General features: G+C 37.8%; 1 protein-coding gene across 2 annotated transcripts in view; it reads left to right on the top strand.

Annotated features, from left to right (window-relative positions):
* LRP2 (LDL receptor related protein 2) overlaps positions 1 to 24,563 on the top strand; it is a 253,428-nt gene that overhangs the window by 214,080 nt on the left and 14,785 nt on the right. Inside the window, exons 66-75 of one of the 2 annotated variants that reach the window (XM_072612238.1) lie at positions 2,940 to 3,083; positions 5,906 to 6,071; positions 7,486 to 7,614; positions 13,630 to 13,850; positions 14,977 to 15,153; positions 18,406 to 18,525; positions 21,037 to 21,127; positions 21,995 to 22,062; positions 22,492 to 22,609; positions 24,009 to 24,138. In XM_072612238.1, the coding sequence (XP_072468339.1) occupies positions 2,940 to 3,083; positions 5,906 to 6,071; positions 7,486 to 7,614; positions 13,630 to 13,850; positions 14,977 to 15,153; positions 18,406 to 18,525; positions 21,037 to 21,127; positions 21,995 to 22,062; positions 22,492 to 22,609; positions 24,009 to 24,138 (1,364 nt within the window). Of the gene's footprint in view, positions 1 to 2,939; positions 3,084 to 5,905; positions 6,072 to 7,485; positions 7,615 to 13,629; positions 13,851 to 14,976; positions 15,154 to 18,405; positions 18,526 to 21,036; positions 21,128 to 21,994; positions 22,063 to 22,488; positions 22,610 to 24,008; positions 24,139 to 24,563 lie in introns of both variants that reach the window. The other variant, XM_072612237.1, reaches the window with a different exon arrangement.

Raw genomic sequence — 24,563 nt, 5'->3', positions numbered from 1 at the left:
TTTTCATTCATCATCCTTTTCCCCTTGCCTTAGAAAACACATATATTAAAACCTATAGGAATTGAAATGATAATAGTCATGTCCTACTTGTCCCAGATCTTGCCTCTTGACCACCTTGATAAATACCTTTATCAGAAAAAGATATGTGGGTTGGATAGTTCCCTTCAAGTTAGTTGCTCAACAACAAAAGTCTGCTTATGTCACGGTTGTCAGCAGAAGGAAATTAATGAAACCATCAGACTCCCAGCTCCACTGAATCAAGGTTTTAGGCAGTGTAACTTAAGATGTTTCAGAAAATGGTCCCATTAAACAGGGGCAAATCAAGGACACTTTGTTGACAGATTACCTTTTTATTGTCTATGGACTAACGATCACAGACAGAAGGGGCCTGGCTCATTTATAACTTCAGTCATTAGTTCTACATCTTAGGTTAATGTCAGCACCAGAAAATCTGTCTCTGAATAAGTAGGAATTTGTCTCATAAAATTAAGAGATATGAACTAGAAAAAAGCAGAAAGAATAGTAAGATATTAGAAATGACAAAATGGAAGGAATAGAAATACATAGCAGGTCAAATTCCCAATATTATCATCTAAATCTATATAACCCAATTTTGTATACAAGTTTTTTATGGCCCCATTTATTTTGATTTGGGACATATGCTAGTGGCTCAAGGGGGAATGCTAGGAGAAGAGTATTTTTAATTTGCATGTCAAATGGTTAGTGGTTAAAATGAAAATTTTAACTGTTCAATTTTGGCATGCAAATGAACACATTAGAACATGCATTTGATTTGCATACTTAAATATTTCATCCACTGAGTATTTCAGGCATGAAAGTGGAGTAAAGGCACTTTGAAAGTTTGGTCTGATAATTAAGCAGCACATTTAAAAATTGTTTAACTATTTTCAAGCTGGAGTGATTGAAACAAATCCCTACATTCACATCAAAAGGCAGAATCTAGGAAGGAATCAGTTTATAGAGAACCATAGATTGCTGGAGCTGGAAGGAAGATCAGTCTAATTCCTTCATTTTACAGATGAAAACCTAAGGTGTAGAGAGATTAAGACAATGTGATTTCCTAAAAGTTACATAAATTGGATTTGAAATCTACACAACTGAAAATAGCTGCCCAAATACATTAAGTAAGAAAATCCTATCTACGCATAGCATCTCAGAGATGAATCTCAGAGAATGAAATGCTTATTTTAGGCTAAAAAATAACATAAAGGACAAATTGCCCTTTCTCATTAAGTAAAAGCTAAATTGGATCACAGAACTTAAAAAATAATAAAAACCTGTTAGTAAAATAAAGACAATGAGAAGTTTCGGGTAAACTTCTATTAAGGTTATGAATGTTTTGTTTCTGTCATATGACCTTCTGCTCACAGTCTTTACTGAATCAATGCCAGAGAATAAAGAGAAAATTAAGTGGAAAAAAAGAAAGTCATTGAAGGGCTGACAAATAAGGGAAAATTCCTTCCTAATCCAGCCCTTTGAGTTCTAAGAATGAACAATAGATAAAGCAGGCAAAAAGAAACCCTGACATTCCTCAACCTGGTACCATCCTCCTTTCCAGCCTCATCTTATACTATTCACCTCTTCCATGTGTGCACTATGGCCAAATGGATTACCCCTTTACCTGAGATGATGTTCTCCCTCTCCCGGTGCCTTTGCCCCCAGCAATCAATCCCTTTGTTGGGAATGAAAATCTTACCAATCTTTCAAATCCAGATAAAATTCCACTTCTATGACACTTTCCCTGATTTTCCCAGTCATTAATGGTCTTTCTCTCCTCAGACCTCACCTGACTCTAGCTTTGCGACCCTTGTGTATACTTGTTAGTTATCAATTTGTATTATAGACACTTATGCATCATATCCTCCTAGTAGAGTTTTTTAAGGACATGGAGTCATGTTTTAACCCAATCTTTGTCTCTTCCTTATGAGGTGAGTGAAAGATCAAAAGACTGAGGAAAACAAAGGATTGATCTTCCAAGCTTATTGATTTATTAAGTAATGCATTCTAATTGTCCAACAAACCAAGACCAGATTGTCTCAGCTTAGATCTGAATCCTGAGTACAAGGGGTAACAGAATTTTGTACATTAAAAACAACTAATTAAATACAGCCACTTAATTAAAAAGAAACAATACAATGCTAGGTAATATGATTTCTAATTGGAAAAAAGATTAGGGACTTTCCAAGTTGGAAGGGGAAGAGTGAACAGGTGTAATTTCATGAATTCAGAAAAAGAGGCATCCCACTCCCCCCAAGGGTCTGTAAACAAGGGAATATGGAAATACTTGATTATTCAGTATGGGGCTAGATTTTAGATAAGATACAGGAGTTCTTGAGATATACTATTGTGAGAAAACCCTTTGCACCTTTTTGGATCTGACTGAGTTTCTGGTCAGCATAGCCTAGGTCTTTGATTAGGGGTCTCTAAGCAGTAGGAAGAGGTGGTCCAGTTTCCCAGACACTTAGTGCTAGGTTCAAACGATGCAATAAAGTTTTCTCCCAATTCCCATAACTGAATAAAGTTTTTTGACAAGATAGAGTTTGGACTAGACCCCTAATTGAATAAAAAGGGAACTGAGTTAGTTCCGGAATTGAGTCATAGGATGGAGTCAGCATAGTTCTCTTTAATTCCTTCACTTAACCTGGTGCTTTCCACATAGAAGATCCTTAATTAACATGTGGAAGGTTTAGTTGAAACTGATACCCAGGCCTTCCCCCTGGAATAGAAATGAGAAAAACCATCTTGATAGACTAAACTGTCAATTGAGCATCAAAACTTGTTAGCTAACTGATCAGAGATGTTTCAAGTGCATATATATAAACAGATGTTTGGGGGTTTCCTAGTGCTTATCCCAAATTTCAGAAAAAGGCAGAAGGAAATGATATACAAATTAAAGGAACTTCATCATTTGTTTACAGGTAACCCTCCCTTACTACTCCTACCAGACAATGTTCGAATTCGAAAATACAATCTCTCATCAGAGCAGTACTCTGATTACCTTGACAATCAGGAACACATCCAGGCCATTGATTATGACTGGGATCCTGAGGGCATTGGCCTCAGTGAGTATAAATAAACTTGGTTATTTGTTTTAAGTACTAACAAAATGAGCTTTGTCAACTAGTGAACTTATTTAGAAGGGTTTTTTTATCCTTCTTAATATGAGTAAATCAAGTTTTGCTTGTGGAGAGGAAGAATCTCATCATTGGGTGAACTTGGCCAGCAAGCTTTGCTTTGATTTTTGCAGTAAAATTTTAGTCTATTTGTGTTTTCATCTTTGGTTATTTAATAGATGCTCTGTAATTCATGGGAAGCTAAGTAGTACAGTGGATAGAATTCTAGGCCTGGAGTCCTGAGTTCAAACTTGGTCTTAAACACTTACTAGCTGTCTGATCTTGAGCAAGTCACTTAACCCTGTTTACCTTAGTTTCCTTACCTGTAAAATGAGCTGGAGAAGAAAATGGCAAACCACTCCAGTATCTCTACCAAGGAAATGTTCTCTAGGGTCATGACTGAAACATCTGAAAAACAGCTTCAATTCATATTATCATAGATTTAGAGCCAGAAGGGAACTTAGAGGACATCACATTCAACTTCCTTACAGAAACCCATGACCTCAAGATGTCAGGGGATCTGCTTTGGGCTACATAATTAACAAATAACAGAAATAAGGTTTGAATTCAGATTCTGATCCAGTGTTCTTTGGATTACACCATGCTGCTTCTCCCAACAGAGAATTATCAAGAACCGCAGCTATCTCCAGAAGCAGCTACTTCAGGTCCCATTGAATTTACTTTTGCAAGACTGCATTGGGCTCTTCTTCTGCCTTCGTATGAATATTATATAGTTTCTGAGTGGCTCGTCTGAAGTCACACACGGATGGTTCTGGATTAGAATTTTAGCTGTTTTACTTCCAGGCCAGAGCTTTCTCCACTGAGTTAAACTGTGTAGCTGTTTGGGGACCAGCATGCCAGGTTCGACTCTACTACTAAGTTTTTCACCTCAGCCAAGTAATTTAGCCTCCTTGTTTCTTTCTCTGTCAAATGAAGGGATTAGGTTTTGTTCTCTTTGGTGCAGTAGATAGGGTGCTGGGCCTAACGTCAGAAAAACTCATCTTCCTGAGTTCAAATCTGTCCTCAGACATTTACTAACTGTGTCACCCTGGCCAAGTGACTTAACCCTGTTTGCCTCAGTTTCCTCATTTGTTAAATGACCTGGAGAAGGAAATGGCAAACCACTCCAGTATCCTTGCCAAGAAAAACCCAAAATGGGGTCACCTAGAGTCAGGCAGGATTAAAACAAATGAACAACAACAACTAAAATTCTTTCCAAATGTGTGAATGATTGGATTGATTGTAGATGTATATGAAGAGATAGAAATAAATCAAAAATTACTGCAGAAATGTCCACTTTATGGCCACATAGTCTTTATCTTACCAAATGCTACCTACTTCAAATTGTTCTTGAGCAGGCCCTGGTTAGGTTGGCTCATGTTTATAAATTGTAGCCAGAGCACAATTCAAGTGGTAAAGTTGGAACTTTACTAAAATAGTACAAGCTGGTTTTCAAAATGCAGCAGAAGAAGGTGATGGAAAGTGACAAGCAGCATCACCTCATGAAGCAGTTGTGGACAGAAGCCCACAAGAAGACAAGAGCCAGTTCAATCAGATCATCCAACAAGCATGGATGGAACCAAGAGAAGTGCAAACAGATGTGATGTGGGTGAGGTTGGCTGGCAGTTTTTAAATGGTGGTGAAGCCACCACCTTTTAAATGGGAAGTCCTTTTGGATTCCCCCTAGTTTAGTATACTGTCTCTCTCTTTCTCCCTTCATTCTCTTTCCCCAAATCATCTTGTACTTACTTATCTGTTGCCACGTTGTATTTCCCAGTAAAATGTAAGTTCCCTGAAGGCAAGGGATACTCTTTTTTTTGTCTCTATGTCCTCATTATTTTGCACATAGGAAATGCTTAATGAATGTTTGTTAAATTGAGGTGGGAAAAAAACCATTTAAGCAGGTGAATTGAGGAAGAGGAGCTGGAAGCTAAAAGGTGCAAAGAGAAGGAAGCTAAGAAAACATCATTGTTATCCATCAGTGAAAGTTTTTGTGGGGCACATTCCCTCCAGTACCTCAAGTGACTGTGCTTTCATTGGTAGGGGTGCCCTCTCTGCTGACATGGATTAAAACTCTTCCTTCTGAGTTTCCATGGCTACAAAAATTCATCATTTGATTGGTGTATTTTTTCTTTTTCATCCTCTTTTTTCCATAGCAGGTTAAGGTTTACAAGTGGCTTTATCTTAGCTCATTTGAAAGAGGGAGTTAGGTGCTATCTATTGTCATCATTTTACAGATGAGATAACTGAGGCTGAGAGCAGTTAAGTAGCTTGCTCAGAGTCACCACTAAGTGTCTGAGGCAGGATTTGAATTCAGGTATTGCTCACTTTAAGCCCAGAGCTCTATTCATTGTGGCACTTGGCTGCCTCTGAAAAGAAACTTGAATTATAACAGCTAGTACTGATGTAGCACTTTAAAGTCTGAAAAGCATTTTGTGTGCTTTAGCTCACTTGATTCTGTGCTTCACCAGCATGGACTTTGAGAACCTTGGTTTACCTCCATGTTACAATGAGGCATTAGAGTAGGTCTTTATTAGTCATGATGGTCATATGATAATAATATATTCATGTGTTGTATCCATGTGCACATGAGCATGTGCGTGTGCACATGTGCACACACACACAGAGGCTTTGGAGTTTGACCATATAGTTGAATTAACAACAGTAATGAATCCTCAATGAATTGACATCATTTCATTTGACTAGATCCCTAGATCTCTAACTGTTCTTATCCCCAATGTGAGATTCACCTCTGTGTTTTATCTCTGCAGGTGTTATATATTATACTGTCCTAGGTCAGGGCTCTGATTTTGGTGCCATCAAACGTGCCTATATCCCTACCTTTGACAGCAGTGGGAATAATCCTGTGAAGGAAGTTGACCTGAATCTCAGATATATTGTGCGTCCTGATGGAATAGCGGTAGATTGGGTTGGAAGGTAAGAGAGGATGGTTCTTGAATCATTTGATTATTTGTTATCTTTTAAAGTGTCTATGAATCTCTTAAAGATCGCATCTCATTGAAGATACTAAATATCTACTAAGTATGAAAACATACATAATTAATTATGGATTTCAAAAGCCAACTTCACTATGTAACAGCATTATTTAGTGTTGTAGATTTGGGCCTCATTTTCATAGTTCCATTAGAAAATTTGGCTGTTTAGAAATCTTTCTTTTTTCTATGCCAGTTATCATTGTAGAAGGACTACAGGTCCTAAGGTCTGAGGCTTTAGCAGGAAATGACTTCGAAGTATAGATAAGGAATCAAAAAATGACTCCTGCTTTCACCATGAACTCTTTTGCAGGAGGGGGTGGCAGAGGCATCTTTTAGATAGAAGGTAGAAGTCACATTTGATATCTATTCCTTATTAAAATTATTTATTTATTTAAATTTTTCTGACATCCCAAAGTCCACAGGATTGGTAATGGTCTCTAAATAGAAGCCATAGGCAGAATAATTATCTAATTGACCGATGTCATTAAACTAATATAGTTATTTAGTTCAAGCTCAAAGATGATGCATGGGCTAAAGTGACATTTAGGGGGAAGCAATTAGATTAGGGGCAAAGTGCAAGCATTCATAGAGACATCTATATTCCTGAAAGGGAAGTCTTAATGGGAAGATGTTTGAGGAGAAGGAGCTTTGGGACCAACAAAGTTCCTGGAGAATGGTGAATTATTTGTAGTATAAATTAATTTTCACCTTTCAGCAAACTCATCTGCTAACAGGTTCATCTCTGAAGATGTTAATTAGCTCCCCACTGTTCCAGCTAAAATAAAATTTTATACTGGACCACTTCTTTGGGAGTCCATTGCCAAAGAACAAAACCTTTGAGATGTTGCCAGAGGCCAGAACCTGAAGATCCAGGATCTTTTGAATGTGGCATTTCCATCTGCCAGTTAGGGGATGGTAGATCTCTTTTTTACTTGCTGTCTTGTTTTCTTCTTGACCTGAGACTTTGTTACGATGGAATTGGAATTGTTATGACTTGGACATGTTAAGTAATATGAATCAGGATTGGAGGACGTTGCTGAGCCAAATGTTATTTTTAAAACCCATTTTCATCTTTTCTTCTGAGCTGATGAGTTCTCTATATTCTAAGTTCCTTCTGACCCCAAAGGAGGTGGGAGGGAGGAGAGTCAGCTTCTCTAAGGCTGAGTGGAAGAGTTCCCATCTTAGATTAACATCTCTCCTACTCTTATATATAAAAATATTCTAAGAATAATATATATTAATAATTCTAAGAATAATATTCTAAAAATATGCTAAGTGAATTCGTCTTAAAATGTCTACTTTTGATGCAGAATTTCTAGCTTTTTTGTTGTTTAACTTTCTTTACTCAAATTCAGGCACATTTATTGGTCTGATGCTAGCACCAATCGAATAGAAGTGGCCAAACTGGACGGAAGGTACAGAAAGTGGCTTGTTTCCAGTCAACTGGATCAACCCGCTGCAGTTGTTGTGAATCCTAAATTGGGGTAAGCTTTCAAGGACTGCAACAAGAGATCCTTCTGTGGATTGCAGTGTTAGAGACAATAAATGAAAGATCCATTTTTTTTTTCTCAAAAGAGAAATTATTCTTCATATCCGGACTGCCAGTGGTAGACATAGAGGCAACAAGATAGGCACAATGGATAGAGCACTGAGTCTGGAGACAGGAAGACTTGAGTTCAAATCTGGCTTTATACATTTCGTAGGTGTGTAATGCTGGGTAAATCACAATCTCTGACCACCTAAATTTTCTCAATTGCAAAATAGGAAATAATAGTAACACCCACTTCCCAGGATTGTTATGAGTACTGAATGAGATAATATTTGTAAAGTATTTTAACAGTGACTGGCATGCAGTAGGTGCTTAATAAATACTTGTTCCCTTCCTTACCCCCCCATGCTAGAAAACCTGCTTAGTACCTTTCCACAGTGGGCTTTTTTTTGTATTCAGTGAACTGATGTTTTCTAGAAAATTCTAGTAGTCGTGGCTTTGAAGTTTTAAGTTATTTATTGAACCTTCTGCTTTGATGGGACTTTGATCTGATATGCTTCTCCCCCCCTTTTCATTATTATAGAACAGAGGCATTTAACTTTTTGTGTGTCATAGACCCCTTTGGTAATCTGTGAAGCCTGTGAATCCTTTCTCAGAGTGCTTTTAAATAAAGGATAAAAATGCTAAATTTCAATTTCCGGTTATGGAAAATAAATTTAATGTAGTCAGTTATGTCTAACTCTTTACGACCTCATTTGGAGTTTTCTTGGTAGGGGTACAGGAGTGGTTTGCCATTTCCTTCTTCACCCCATTTTTCAGATGAGGAAACTGAGCAAACAGGGTTAAGTGATTTGCTCAGGGTCACACAGCTAGTAAGTGTTGCTTACCAGATTTGAACTTAGGAAGATGAGTCATCCTGACTCGAGGCCTGGCACTCTATCCACTGTGCCACCTAAAGGTCTCTTTCTTTTTCTGATGCAAGTTTATGAAACCCCTGAAATCTATTCATGGAGTTCAGTTTAAGAACCACTGTTTTGAAACTTTTGAATAAGTTAACCATTATACTTGCTGTGGAGATCTAAGAGGAATTCATTAGAATTATATACAGACTAATGAATATTTTAGAATTCCAAAAGAGCTATGGTTTTGTCAGTGTGACTACTTCTACTAAAATAGGTCATTATCCTACTATGCCTCAGTACATGGTAACTTATGAGTTGCTAAGGTCTAAAAAATTCAACACTTGGTGGCTGACCTTATGAAGAGGAAACTGCATGATTACCTAACCTAGCTCGTGGAAAACAAACATACCATCCATTGCCAGGTTTATATGTACAACCTTTCCAGCTTGGCAGGACCTGTCAGAGCTTGGACTCAGCTGGCATAGCCTTCGAGAACCCAAAGTAATCTCCATTTTTGCAATGGAATATTAGGGGAGTGCTTCAGTAGAGAATATGTAGATTACTCATGTAAATATATCCATGTGTCTATGTTCATATGTGGGTGGGATAAGGGCAACTAGGTGACACAGTAGGTAGAGCACTGTCCCTGGAGTCAGGAAGACCTGAGTTCAAATCCATCCTTAGACACTTACTAGTTGTGTGACCCTGGGCAAGTCACCTAACCCTATTTGTCTCAGTTTCCTCATCTACGAAAACAAATTGGAGAGGGAAATGGCAAACCATTTCAGTATCTTTGCCAAGAAAACCCTAAATGGCATCACAGAGAATCAGATATGACTGAAAATGACTCAACAGCAAAGCAAGTAGCATGGTGTAGTAGACACTGCTGGCCTCAAACCTAGGAATAAATCCTACTTCAGCTGTAGACTGACTGTGATTCTGAGCAAGTCTCTTAACCTTTAGCTCTCTGGGCTACTCTCTTAGACTGCTATTGCAGAGAAGATGACAACCTGTATTGTATTCAGTCTGTAGATTAAATGTTTGTAAGTCACCTACCTGAACTTCTGGGAGCCAAAATGACACAGTGATTGGTATATGCTCTCTCCCCCTCCCCTTGTTGACCTTGAAAGAACCATAAAGTATTTCCCCAGAAAAGTCCTGGGTCAGTGGGATCAGTAGAAGCAGCAAACAGTCTCATAGCACCTGAGGCTAGGAAAATAGCAAAGGATTATTCCCCTTACTGTGGCTGAGGAACAGAGCTGTCCCAGACAGCTGGAGCTCCAGGGCCTCCTGGATACCTGGGCCTCCTTCCATGGCTCTCACTTGCTTGGCTCCTCTGGACTCTCGCCCTGAGCTGCTATCCTGCCGTGCTGCTGCTTCCTCAGACTGCCCCTGTTCAGCCATGGGGAGGCAGGGACACTGTGCTGTGTGCTGTATGCTCCTCCACCCTTGTGGAATAGATTCTTCCCTTCCACCTTCCAGTCTGTCCTGGACTATGAAACTGCCACAGTCCGTCTCCTATTGGATTCTGCCCCTCCAAAATTTGGTCAGATTCTCTTTTTAGAGGTATCTCAAGGAGTTTGTCTAAGACCCTAGGTGAGTAGCTGCTCTCACTCTGCCATCTTGACTCTGCCCTGTTTCTTTTCATTTGATCAGGGTAAGTTTGGCCATTAGAAGATAAATTCCCTCATCTGCAAATAGCTGCATTTCTGAATATGCCAATGGAGATTATTATTCTGTGAAGGCAATGTAATAATAACATTAACAATAAAAACAGCAATAGAAATAATGCCTAAGTGGGATGCTTTAGCTCCTATGTGCTTCTATGAGTTTTCTTTCTTTGGTCTTCATAACAGTCCTGTGAGGTAGATCAGGTACTGCTATTAGCCCCATCTTTTGCATATATTGATGTCCAAAGATTTTAAGTGACTTGCCCAAGGTTATATGACTCATAAGTTGGAATATGTACCCAAATGTTCTGACTCATCCCATTCTCTTTTCATTATATTTATCAGTTTATTTATTTTATAAATCTAGCAACTTATGCTCCCTAAAAGGCACCTATGGGTCATAACTCATTTTTAAATGGTAGAATTAACCCACACATTAGACTTTCCCCCCAATATGAACCCTATAAGTTATATATTAACTTGTAGTGAGAAAGCATCATTCAGTGAAAAAGTTTGTATATAAATATAGCAGTTGTCCTTTAAGAGCTATTAAGGTTTCAAAAGAAGTAGTATGTTATAATGGAAAGCATTTCTGACTTGTAGTCAGAAAGTTCGAGTCCCTCTCTGCCACTTACTAGTCATATGATCTTGAGTCATTTAACTCTTTGGGCCTCAATTGTCTCATCTGTAAAATGGGTACATATTTATTTGACATTTGATAGATTTGTGACTCCATCAGTTCTCCATTAGTGCAGATTGCAGGTTGGTCACCAGGTGGTATTTGGATATAGCAATTCATGAAAATTAGATGAATACAAAATAACCTTTACTCTTCCAGGGTTTCTTTCTGTTTCTGCAGTGATGAAAGGAAGTTCAAGAAAAAAGGTGGAAATAATTAGGAATTACATATTAAAATTTTAAACTATGTATAAACGTTAATTACTGCCACTTAGGTGTAAGGTCAACTTCTGATTAGTTACTAATAAGAAAGTCGTATTAAAGCTGCTGTGGTACAGTCAGATCATTGGCTAGTTAGAGAAAAAATAAAAATTAACATATTTAAATAAAGGGCATCTAGGTGGTGCAGGGGGTAAAATGACCAGCCTGGTCACCTCAGAAAGCTGTGAGTTCAAATCTGATCTTGGATACTTCCTAGCTGTGTGACCCTTGGCAAGTCAGTTAACTCTGTTTGCCTCAGTTTCCTCATCTATAAAATGAACTGGAGAAGGAAATGGGAAACCACTCCAGTATCTTTGCCAAGAAAATCTCATATGGGGGCACAAAGAGTTGGATATGACTAAAATGACTGAACAGCAACAAAATTTAACACCAAATTAGAGCAAAGGATAAAAATAAGGAGACCCTGAGTGTTATAATAATATCATTTCACCTTATTATATTAGTAATAACAATTCATACCCACTCTTATAATGTTATGCTCACATCCTGAGGCTCCACTCCTACTCTTCATAGAATCAACCTGATTCTTATTTCTCTGAAGTGACTTATATGTATTCCTGCCAGAAGGCAGAAGGTTTAATTAAATGACTTTTAAGACCTCCTGCAACCTCATGCTTAATCATCTCTTTGGGTGACTCATAGGATTATAGGATGTAGGATCATAGAATTAGAGCTGAAAGAGATCTTAGGGGCTGCCAAGTTTAACTCCCTCATTTTACAGATGAGGAAACCAAAGTTTAGTGGTTTAGCAACTTGCCCAGGGTTACAAAATGAGTCAATTTTTGAGGCAGGATTCTAGCTCTGGGCTTCTTCAGTCTTCTGTACCACCTAGTTGCCTCATTCATCAATGGCACGTAAATAGTGTCTTTGGGGACTTTAAGAGACACACACTCAAAGAATCATGAGATAGGATTGTTGTTCTTCCAAAAACCAGGAGCGCACATTCGTGGAACAACAGAGAACCATACCTGAGGATAATTAATAAGGACTAAATTGCCTGGTGTTTTTGTTTTAGAAGACTAGAGAGAGGGAAATATCTGTAGCAGAGGAAGGAGAGAATCACCGTCCCCCTGCACTCTGGTGCTGCTTTTTGTCTCTGGGTGTAGCTTGGGCAGTGCCCTCTGCTGTGTTTTTGTTGCCACCATTTCTCATTAGCAGATGGAGCAGTTTTATAATAACTAAAAACAATGTTTGTGATTCAGGGTCTAGGGATTTTGAACAGGAAGGAAACTTAAATATTTTTAGCTTAACCTCATCACTTGGAAAGCAGGGGCTGTCTTCACTTTTGTCTCTGTATCTCTGATGCGTAGCAGAGAGCCTAGTGCATAGTAGGTGTTTAATCAATGCTTGTTGATCGGTTAATTGGTTTTACATGGAAGGGGAAGGGAAAGAGAAACCAGAATTTATTAAGTGGCTACGATGTGCTGGGCACTAAAGGTCTATATAGATATTGTATTATTTGAACCTCACAACAATGCCATGGGATGGGTGCTGTTATTATCCACATTGTATAGCTGAGGAAACCAAAGCAGACAGAGACTAAGTGACTTGTCCAGGGTAACACAGCTAGTAAGTGACTGAGGTCAAATTTAGTTCCAGTTCTTCCTAACTTTAGTCCCAGTTCATTTCCACTACACAGTCTAGTTGCACACAATTTTAATATATTTCTCCTTCCATCCATCCCAACAACTGGGCAAAATCATAGAAGGTTTAAAGGTTTCCATGGAGTAGGTGAACTTCCAGGTAGGTCTTACAGGTTGGGCAGACTTTGAGTAGTTGTGGAAGGGCGTTCTAAGCCAAAGAGAATGAGCAAAGTTCTTTAGCTACCTTTTGCATATAGAGTGTGATCACCAAACACAGGTCAAAGTAAAGTTTCCTTAGGGCACTTTTTTTGGACCAGTTTTGGACAATTCTTTATTGGGGACAACCCTCTGACTCTTATGGAACCCACATTTCCTGCAAAAAAGAAAACTCCTAGGAAGAATTTAAGGTTGTTTCTCAAAGCTCTGGTTATGTAATTCCTAACGTGTAGCATTTCTTATTCATTAGCATTATTTGGCTATTATTTGCCTAATGCATGAAAATTAGAAAAATGCAAAATAACCTTACAAAATGGCCTTGTTTTCCATGATTAGTTAAGCATATGATGATTTAAAATCATCTGGGAAAAATTGTCTCTTGAATTTTGTTATGCTCTTATCTTTTCCTCTCTACAATTGTACCTGTTAGATGAGGCTAGGCTTCTTCCACAGAGTAAGCCTGGTAAATTCCTGTGATGTGAGGCATCAAGGCAGAGTTTTCATGGGTGACAGCATTTCTATCTCCCTTCTCCTCAACGTGTATAAAATATGTAGGTTAATACAGAGGTCACCTGGAAAATGCTGTTTCTCTCTTGGCTAGTTTTATTCTGCCTTCAGGGGGAAAAAACTATTTATTTCCTAAGATAATATTCTAAAAATGAGAAAACCTCTCTTATAGGTTTATGTACTGGACTGACTGGGGAAGACAGCCCAAGATAGAACGTGCCTGGATGGATGGGCAGCAACGGCAAACTCTGGTTTCCAATGACCTTGGCTGGCCGACTGGCCTTTCCATTGATTATTTGAACAACGACCGGATCTACTGGAGTGATTCCAAAGAGAACATTATTGAATCCATGAAACATGATGGGACTGACAGGAGACTTGTTTCTGCTGGTGGTTAGTAACAGTCTTGATTTTATTTTGCTTTTGAGACTCTTGACTACTAGTGAATATCCTCTTTCTGTTTTCTCAAGATTGGATGTTTTCACTCTTTACTCATTTCAGAAATAACTTAGATGCAATTTCTGCATTTTATTTTTGAACTGGTTGTTGAAATGTAAATGAATAATATTTAAGTGAAAAAAAGTAATGAAAAGGATAGAGTTTTGAGTTCAGTTGCTCCTATGGATATGTACAAGTACCAGTCTGTTAATGTATAAATACTGCTGGACATATTAGGACCTAATGTGACTAAAAAATCTATAATCAACTTTCACCATTGTAAATGTGGAAGGATAACAATAATAGTTAATATTTACTTAACAGTTAAATAATACTTGTTTGAGGCTTAAAGGTTGCAAAGCAGAATATTTGTATTATCTCAGTTGATATTAATAACAACCTTGTGAGGTTAGTTACTATTTTTATTTCTATTTTACAAATGAGAAAATTGAGACTGAGAGATGTTAAGTGACTTGCTTAATTAAGAATCTGAGATAAGATTTGAATTCAAATCTTCCTTACTCCAAATCCAACATTGTATCTAAGATGTCTCCCAGAACATGTAGGTTTAGGTGTTTCCCAGATCTTTGCTGAACCATTCCTACCTAACCCAGCACTCCAGACTAGAATGCTTCAGAAATCATATGCATATTATTCTCAGCAAAGGAAGCAGACATTATTCTTGAGTGACCTTAATTAACTTGTATTCAGAGGGAAAAAAAGGTGCAAACATAATATCAAAGACTTTTCCCCTTAAGCTAAGAGAAGAATAAAAGAGATATTTTCCCATAAATGGTGTGAGACACCATTTATTATTAAACTAGTATAATTTCTTTCATTTTGATTCTTCAGTGCAGAGAACATTTACATGACAGTATCTGCTAATGGAGATCTGAATTATGGCTCTCCGATGACATTCCAGTTGAATGTTCCAGGAATTTCAAGACTTTGAGTTAGGGTTAGGCATTAAGGTTTTAATTTTGGGAGAATTACATCTGACACAGAAGTGGTGCTGGAGATTTGCTTTTTAATTAACCAAATGCTTTTTTTTCCCTTCCTTTCCCTGCTTGTGGTTGAGAAGTAGGGAACCCTTATAGCCTTGATGTCTTTGAAGGCCATTTATATTGGACCTCGAAGGAAAAAGGTGAAGTCTGGAAAGAAGATAAATTCGGGAGGGGAGACAGAGTGAAAGTGCTGACAGTAAATCCTTGGCTCACTCAAGTTCGGATCTATCATCAGCACAGATATAATCACTCAGGTAATCACCAGTTTTGGAATGAGATGTTCCCCATTATCTGAAAATTGCTATTCCAGATTGATAGCTGTGCTGTCAGAACATTTGGTAGAAGATATTGCTACGTCTCTTGGTGTGTGAAAAATTTTCAATATTTTGACCTAATAAAGGTGGGATTGATGTTACCAAGTGAAGTATAATTATTAACACCCTTAGATAATAGGCATAAAAAAAATATTTCAGTCTTCATCTGGAGTTCATGGGATGTGGGGCTGGGGCATCTTCAGTCATCCTGATGAATACATGGCCACTGAACCCAGAGGGCTCTGGAGGAGAAAGTGAGGTTGGTTACTTTGCACAGCCCTCCCTCCCTCAAATCAACATCAACTGCAAGTCATGTCATTATTTTCCTGATATCATGGTACTCTTTGAAAATGAAGGACGAACACAAGTGCTTACGGGACATGGGGTCATGATGTGTCAAGAGTAAGCCATAAAATCTCCAGATCCTAAAACAAGATGTCAGTGTGGTTTTTTTGGTCTATGTTGTGTTACAGGATGTCTCTAAACTTTGTTTTGTGGCTTTTAAGAGCATAATAAGCCCCAAGAATTGCATAACTAGGATACACATACTAGGTCCACCAAGCCCCTGTTGAATTAGTTCAAAGTCTTAACCTAGAAATCAGTTATATATCTCTGAGAAGTTCAGAAATTTTATGTATCATTTCCAAATAAGTATAAATGTTTTTCCTGTTTTTATAGACTTATAATTCCATATACTGATTCACAAACTTACCTTTACTTAAGGAAGGCTTTTATCCTTCAGAGTGGCATTAGAAAGAACATGAAATCAGAAATTAAGAGATTTGGATTCTAGTCTCAGTTCTATCACCAACCAGCTATGTGATTTTGGGCAAGTTGTCTGCCCTCTCTGATTCTCAACTTCCTCTTCTGGGGAAGGAGGGGGTTGGAGTGGATGATCCTTAGGGCCCTTCTGTTTCTGAGATCCTAAGAGTCTGTGTCCCTGTCTGGATGCCCTACATCATAATAATCTTAAGTTTTCTGAGTCTTTCGATTTGATCACTAGTACCCTCCATGCCACCTTCTTCTTGACTGTCCCTATTTCCCAGATAAAAAGGATCATCCCTCTTCATATGCTTCATAGCACTTGACTTAGACCTCTTTGCATCTATAGGAAACTCCCAGTAAAGAAACTCCATCTCCTAATTCACATTGGCACCAGCTTGTCTTGGCCTTGAGAGGTTAAATAGCTTGCATCATATAGCTTGTGTATATGTATTTATGGACTTGAACCAAGGTCTTTTTAGCTCTCTATGCAATATGTCATGCTGGCTCTCTATTATGAGCTATAGCATAACATCTCCCCCATTTTCCTGGACATCTGAGGTTATTTAAAATAATTTACTCTGAGATGGGTTTACACAGTTTCACTTCTAAAGTAATAAAGTTGATTTTTATTTTTTAAAAAATTATTTAAGTAATATTTTATTTTACCCCAATTACATGTAAAAACATGCCACCCTCATTGAGAAGGCAAGCAATTTAATGTAGGTCTATTTGTATAGTCATGTCAAACATATTTCCATATTAGTCATATTATAAAAGAAATTTGAGACCAAAAAACCCCAGGAAAAATAAAGTAAAAAAAGTATACTTCAATTTGTATTTAGACTGCATCAGTTTTTTCTCTAGAGATGGATAGCACTTTTCATAATTTCCTCAGAGTTGTCTTAGATCATTGTATTTCTGAGAACAGCTAAGTTATTCACAATTGATCATCTTACAATATTGCTTTTACTGTATGTGATGTTCTCCTGGTTCTACTCATTTGCCTTTATATCAGTTCATATAAGAATAAAGCTAATTTTTCCTGTAGGTTTTGTGGAATCTGTGCCTGGCAGAGGGCAGATAATTATTAAATGATTATTGATTGAGTGATTGATTTAAAGGTTCAAGGGACCCTAGAGGTCACCCAGATGGATCTTATAAATGAAGAAACAGGTCCAGAGAAATTAAATAGTTTACAATGAGAATTTGATGCCCCATCCTCTGATTCCAAATTCTAGCCTCTTTCTACAGTATCATGTTTCATCTTGGAGGCTATGCTAGCAGAACACAGAAATAGAAATTCCCAACCTCAGTCTATTAACTTGTTTTTTAAAAGCATTTTGTTGAGTGCATTTCATTTGAATTGATTTCCTTTGTAATCCTAAGCATTTTATCTTATGCCTCAAAAAGCATTATTTTGGGGAAAAGTTCACAGGCTTTCCCAGATTGCCAAAGGAGTCCATGACCATAAAAACAGGTTAAGAATCTCTGGTCTAGCAGATCCTACCAAGCAACAATGGCTTTGAGGAGAGCCTTGGCAATGCCCTGTATGTCTAGTCTTCTAAATCCAACCTAGTTCCTTTTGCTCATTCTCAGAAAGTTATAGTGATGTCTTATATGGAATTGTTTTGGAGAGTATTCTGTGATCTTTGATAAATTCAGATTTTGATGACTGAGTACTGTTAGGATGAAGTCTTATGTATTGAACACTTATCCATTGCCTACCACCAGCAGTGTGCTAGAGCCAGCACATACTGTCTTGTATGTATAGCTATAATTCATTCTATTCATTTATTAATCCAACAAACATTTATTTTAAAATCTACTCCCAAAGTTTAAACCATGGAAATAAGCAAATACTATAAATCAGGACTTGATTTATTATTTTTCTGATTGTCTAGACTTTAAAAAGTAGTGGAGAAAATATTCATAATGCAAATTAAACTTAAAAGTGTATTGTACCCGCCCTCCCCCCCCAAGAACTGGTTGTTAAATATTTACTAGCACATTAATACACTAAATACTGGTGTTATATTAGGAACAATAGATATGCCACCCGTTTCTCAAAATACTAATAGTCTAACTGGGAAAGGTGACTGACCAGCACATAATTAACCGAAAATGTGGGTGTTTCAGTAATTGAGGGAGATGAAAGGAAGAATGGGAAAAGAATAATGTTGACTTTATTGGAGAAGAGTAGAATTTATCAGATAAATTACCGACAGGGCCTTTGGCACTGCAGCCACTTCGATGCTCCCTGGATTCCACAGTTACCTAGATGACAAGTTCCTAGTACAGGCCAAAGCTGATCAGTGTGGTATTGGTCTCATACTTAACGCAGTTTCTGAGTGGTGACTTATTTCCTTCCTAGGCAAATCAGGTTGGTGACTACATCTTACTTGTTCTTTCCCCTCACCTTCATTTTAGTGCCCAACGTTTGTAAAGATATATGCAGCCACCTGTGTTTGCTGAGACCCGGGGGTTACACCTGCAGCTGCCCGGAAGGCACACGCTTTGTGGAAGGGAGCAGTACTGAATGTGATGCAGGTAAAGTTGCTGCTAAAGAACACAGAGGGCAGCAGCCTGAGCCTAGGAGGGGGTTTCTGCTTCCCTTTTGCATGTCTTACTTCTGTGTTGGCTAGAGGCAACCATCCTGTCCCTTCTTCCCTTTTACTGTCTTCTGGGTAAATCAGCTCCAAATGGCAAGCCACACTCTTTTTTACCTTTGCCTTTTGAATGGGATATAGTAGCTGCAGCAAGTGGGACTAGGTAAATAACAGTGGATGAACAGAAGAAGCCTAGTTAAGTACGAAGACAGCCAGAGTTCCTGTTCAAGTCCTCTTGTCTTAGAGACATCTAGCGGTAGTAGACAGAGTGCTGGAATTAAGAAGACCTGAGTTCAGATTCAGCCTTGAATATTTCCTAGTTGTATAGCCTTGGTATCCTGAACTCTAAAATGAAAACACTGGCAGCATTTACTTTGCAGAATTGTGAGGACTGAGTGAGATAAGATGTTATTTAAAGTGCTTAGTATTGCACGGTGCCTGGCTCATAGTAGGCGTTATAGAAATGGTTATTTCCTTCCCTCCTTATCCCAAATGAAAGTTAGTGGGCAAGACAAAAGTTTTGTCTGGGCACTTTTTGGCAAGTTGTTTTATGGTTAGCTCACCGCTAATATCTGACTGAGATCTCATCAGTATCTCTGACCCTCCTGTGGTGTCTTCCTGTGAAGTTTTCAATAGTGGGATTCATGAACAAGACCAACTTCTCCTGGTTCTTTTCCAGGAAAGATTCCTCTTAGGCTGCCATCTTCTGGCCTCAACAGTTACCTATAGTTCTTACTATAAAGTCTGTTCTGTGAATCTTCAGGCCCCCTTGGCATGGAGACTTAATCACCTTGGGAAGATGCTGCCCCTACCACAAATGTTACGTAGTAGGGGAGATCGGTATGTCCTCTCCATGCTCATTTTAGAGCCTTGGCAACAGCAGCAAAGCTATATCTGGAATTGGAAATAGTCAGCAAGCGTGTATTAAGGGTTGCTAGGTGGTGCAGTGGGTAGAGCACTGGGCCTGGAGTCAGGAAAACCTGAATTCCAATCCAGCCTTAGACACTTTTTAGCTATGTGGCCCTGGCCAAGTCACTTAACCCTGTTTGCCTCAATTTCCTCATCTGTAAATTGAACTGGAGAAGGAAATGGCAAACCACCCCAGTATCTTTGCCAAGAAAGCCCCCCAAAGGGTCACCAAGAATCAGATGTGACCGAAACAAGTGAACAACAACATTTATTAAGTCCTTATTATGTATTAGACACTGTGCTAACTACTGGAAATATGAAGAAAAAACAAAAACATGGTATTTAAGTATCAGAATTAAAATGGGGAATCTCATTATCCCAGTATTGCTATATCTAATCTGTTCTTGGATGAGGCACTGTCTATGTATGTCTGCTTTGTACAATGAGAATAATGATACATTCTGTTACGTAGTAAGCATTAAAGATTAACTAGGATCTAAACTATGCCATGTGCATAAAAATGATCACATTCAGACACAAACCATATTGCTCATAGAAGATGATTTAAGGAGTTGGTACAGATGAGATACAGGAGGGATTTGCACATCTAGCCCTGGATATTTGTCCCCTGCCAGGCCAGTCTGACTTTTTTTGAAGAGATTTTCTTCTGGTTATTTTGCATCATCTGCTTCTCTTTTTCTTGGTGCAGTAAATTGGCTCAAGACTTTTTTTCAGGAAAACTATAACATCAGGTCAACCAAGCTTATTCATGGTGACAGTGCTTCCAAATGGCACCTGGATTTCATTCATTCATTCATTCATCCTTTCTTTCATTCATTCACCTATTCGATAAATAATGAATGAATGTTTTCTATGGAAAAGGTGATTTAATATCAGTGACATGAAGGTCTCACTGTAGGAGAAAGTAAAGAGTATCTTAGAATCACTGTGGAACAGATGAGGAGTGTGGGAATTTGAATAGGGGCAGTTTTACAGGGCTTCTAAAATGGAGCCAGGTTTATATATCTAAGCTGAGAAATTCTGTTCACCTTTTTGGAAGTCTGGATGTCCTAAACCAAAGTCTTCTTTTGGCTGGATGTTCAGAAAAGATTTCTGCAAGCTTTTAGCATATTTAAGGCCTTGTAGAGAGGCACAAAGATGATTAAGATATTCCCCTATTTTCATGAAACATTCAACTTGGGAAGACACAAACCAATGTCAACCATGTTGATGCCATTAAAGATAGAACCTTTCCATTCTTTTTAATGTTTGTGTTCTGAATATATTCTGGATTCCAGCAGTATTCATTCTGGACAAGGAGAATTTTAAAATTTCCCATTTTTTTCTGTTTAACATATACTTCTACTTCATAATCCATTATTATTTTGTAAGGATATTCATTTGCTCTAAGCGAGGTGTAATAGTTTGAAAGGAGAGTAATAACATGTACCCCTGGCATTAAGGGTGAACAAGGTTTTGCATGATACAGTATGCTCTGCTGAGTATGGCTTATTAACACATGCATGGCTTTCAATTTCTGCAGCCATTGAATCTCCCCCAACCATGCCCCCAGCATGCAGGTGTATGTATGGAGGAACATGCTATGTTGATGAAAGTGGTCTCCCCAAATGCAAGTAAGTCAAAATATAGAGGTCAGCTTTGTTGGTTTTACTTCATAAAGGGCAGTTCAATACTTCAACATAACCATGAAAATAAGTAGAAAAGTCTCATTGATTCACTAATTTTTCAAACAGCTTGCTCTTTTGGGGACATTTATTTCAGATAAATGAAGCCAGACTCTTCTATGTATTTGGACTTCTAATCACCATAGAGAATTGGAAAAATGGCTATTGGTAAATGCCTTAGCATGGAGACAGGGTTATGTTGATGAATTAAGGGGAAAAAATATTCAATAAATTCAACATAAATGTATTAATGACTTATTATGTGCAAGGAACTATGCTAGACAGAGATTGCTACATACTGGGGACAGCTCCAGGACATTTCTTGAATCCATTCTCATCTGAACTCTCACGGCCATGCTGTTATTCAGACTTTCATCATCTCATACCTAGGTCATAGGTTAACAGCAACAATTTCTTAGGAAGAGTTCCTGTGCTCCCAATAGCGTAAGCTACATAGATTAAAGAAAACATATTTTACTGAAGAATGCAAAGGACAAGAATGCAATCCTTATGTCCCTTTCCCATCTTCAGCAACCTAGGGAAAAAAGAAATCAATCATTGTAAATACTTAGTCTGAACCTGTAGATGCCACTGGTGTACCACTAAAAGTGAATTTTCATGCAAATTGCTATTATTTTTAATATGGCATTTTTAAGGTTCTTTTTTTTTTTAAAGAATAAATAGGACCCATGCAATAACCACTTGTCTAATGCAGTGTGGAATTATTTAGTCAAAGTTAAATGGGGGTATACCTTAAGTTAATAAAGCAGGATCTGTATTAACAATGACAACGAATGATGTTAATTGCATTTTCAGGTGTCTTAACGGCTATACTGGAAATTATTGCGAGTTAGGATTTTCAAGAGGAATGCCTCCAGGAACAAGTAAGATTTAAGAATGTGGGGGACTTGCTTGTTCTTTTACTTTACTGTGAGATAATCTGGGGCAGCTAGGTGGCACAGTGGATAGAATGGTGATCTGGGAACCAGGAAGTTTTATCTTTCTGAGTTCAAATCTGGCCTCAGATGCTTACTAGCTGTATGATCCTAGGTAAGTCATTTAACCCTCTTTGCCTCAGTTTCTTCATCTATAAAATGAGCTGGAGAAGGAAATGGCAAACCACTCCAGTATCTTTACCAAGAAAACCCCAAATAGGATGATGAAGAGCTAGACATGACAGAAAAATGACTAGACAACAAACAAATGATATAATCAGTTGAATTTATTCTTTCGATGCTCAGTGTTGGCTATTAAGTTTGCCAGGCCTTTACCTCCCAGAGTATACTCACTTATCTTTCTCTCTTTCATAGCAGCCGTTGCTGTGTTGCTAACGATTGTGTTGATCCTCCTTATTGGTGCTTTGGCAATTGGAGTGTTTTTTAACTACAAGAGAACAGGCTCCCTTCTGCCATCTCTCCCTAAGCTGCCAAGGTGGGTTGCTGGTCTTAGATTTTGTGCAATAGACTTTTTGGTCCTTTGGCTTTATCAATTATTGATCCCCTCCACGATCAAAATAGAAACAACCTTCTCTCAATGTACATTTCACCTATTCTATCAAAAACAGTAAACAACAATCCAAAATCATTATTTTCTCACCATTTTTTGTAGACACTGCTTTACAGCTAAAATAAGCAATTCATTTATTTCTAAAATGTTCTTCTTACATAGAAGTCTAGGTTATGTTTCAGGTAATCACTCTGTCTCTCCCTCTGTCTGTCTTCTGTCTCTGTTGCTGTCTTTTTCTCTTTTCCTATCCCATCCTGAAACGTGTAAGTTCAGAGTACAAACTGAGATTTTTTTTCTTAAGAATTAATGAGTAATAAAAAATTGTAAGCACTTCTCCTTGATTTTTTCTTAAAAAAAACATCAACTTTATTTACTATCTTATTTTTATATCACAATCATTTTCCAGTGTTTTTTTTCCTCTTTCCCCACTCACAGAGCCGTCTCTTATAACCAAGAATAAAAAAAGACAAAGAGAAGAGTTTTGTAAAGCTAACTCATTGAAAATGTCTAATAAAAAGAAATCTATTCCATACATATAGTCCCTAATCAGACAACAAGATGGCACAGTGAATATAGCACTGGGTCTAGAGTCAGAATGACGAGTTCAAATCTGACCTCATACACTTACTAGCTGTGTGACCCTGGCAAGTCGCTTAACCCTGTATGCCAGTTTCCTCATCTATAAAATCACCTAGAGAAGGAAATGATAAACCACTCTAGTATCTTTGTCAAGAAATTCCCAAATGGGGTCACAGAGGGTTGAACATGACTGAAATGACTAGATGACAACAGTCCTTAATCACTGCAAACAAGGTAGGGAAGGACCTTTTCATATCTTTCCTTCAGGGTCAAGATTGGGCATTATAATTTTGTGACATTCAGGTTCAGTTGCTTTGTTGTGGTGCTTCTTTTTACTTCCTTCTTTTGTAATCATTATGAATGTTGTTTTCCTGGTTTTGCTTACTTCCCTTAATATCAGTTTATATGCTTCTCTGCTTTCATCATATTCATTATTTCTTATCGAATAACAAAATTCCATTGCATGCACATACTATATCTTGTTTAACCATTCTCCAATTGATGGGGTCCATTTTGTTTCCAGTTCTTTACTACTACAAAATACACACACACACACACACACACACACACACACACACACATCCAAATACATGAAGCCTTTTGTGTGTGTGGGGTTATTGACCTCCAAGGAATTTATTTTAACAATGGGGTCTCTGGATCAAAGAATGGTCATTTTGGTCTCTTTCTTCACATAATTCCTGATTGGCAAGCATTCTTTCAAAGGATCCCTTTGGTTTCCTTTCAGCTTAAGCAGTCTAGTAAAATCTACAGAAAATGGCAGTGGTGTGACCTTCAGATCGGGGGCTGATGTGAGCATGGATATTGGAGTATCAGGTTTTGGACCTGACTCTGCTATTGACAGAGCAATGCAATTGGTAAGGGTCATTTCAAATGGATCTCTAAAATGTGGAAGCCATCTTCACAGTTTGGGATGTCTTCCTCTCTTGTTTAGGTATGGGTTAGATAGAATCGTTTTTTAAAAGGATAGAAATGTACTAAAGTTTTCTTTCTTCACAAATTAGATTTCAGTAATACATGGTTAATGCAAAGAAAAAATGCGGTTGTTTGTAGAAATTTGGAAGTAGAAATAAAATTTCTTGGACCTTTTAGTTCTTAACAGAATTTGATTGACTAAAATGTCTTAAACAGTCTTAGAAGTATAAGAGTTTTTTTAAAAATTCTTATCTGGAACCATTTTGTATGTATTTGGCAGTAAGAATATTTTTTTTGCTGATATGTCATATTTTGCTTTTTGCTTTCCAGTTAGTGTCTTCCTTTCCTATGATTTTATACTATCCAT

This window comes from Notamacropus eugenii, chromosome 5 (genome assembly GCF_028372415.1).
Source record: "Notamacropus eugenii isolate mMacEug1 chromosome 5, mMacEug1.pri_v2, whole genome shotgun sequence".
NCBI classification, from domain to species: Eukaryota; Metazoa; Chordata; class Mammalia; order Diprotodontia; family Macropodidae; genus Notamacropus; species Notamacropus eugenii.
The sequence above is the reverse complement of the archived record's forward strand: the minus strand, read 5'-3'. Positions and strand labels throughout refer to the sequence as shown.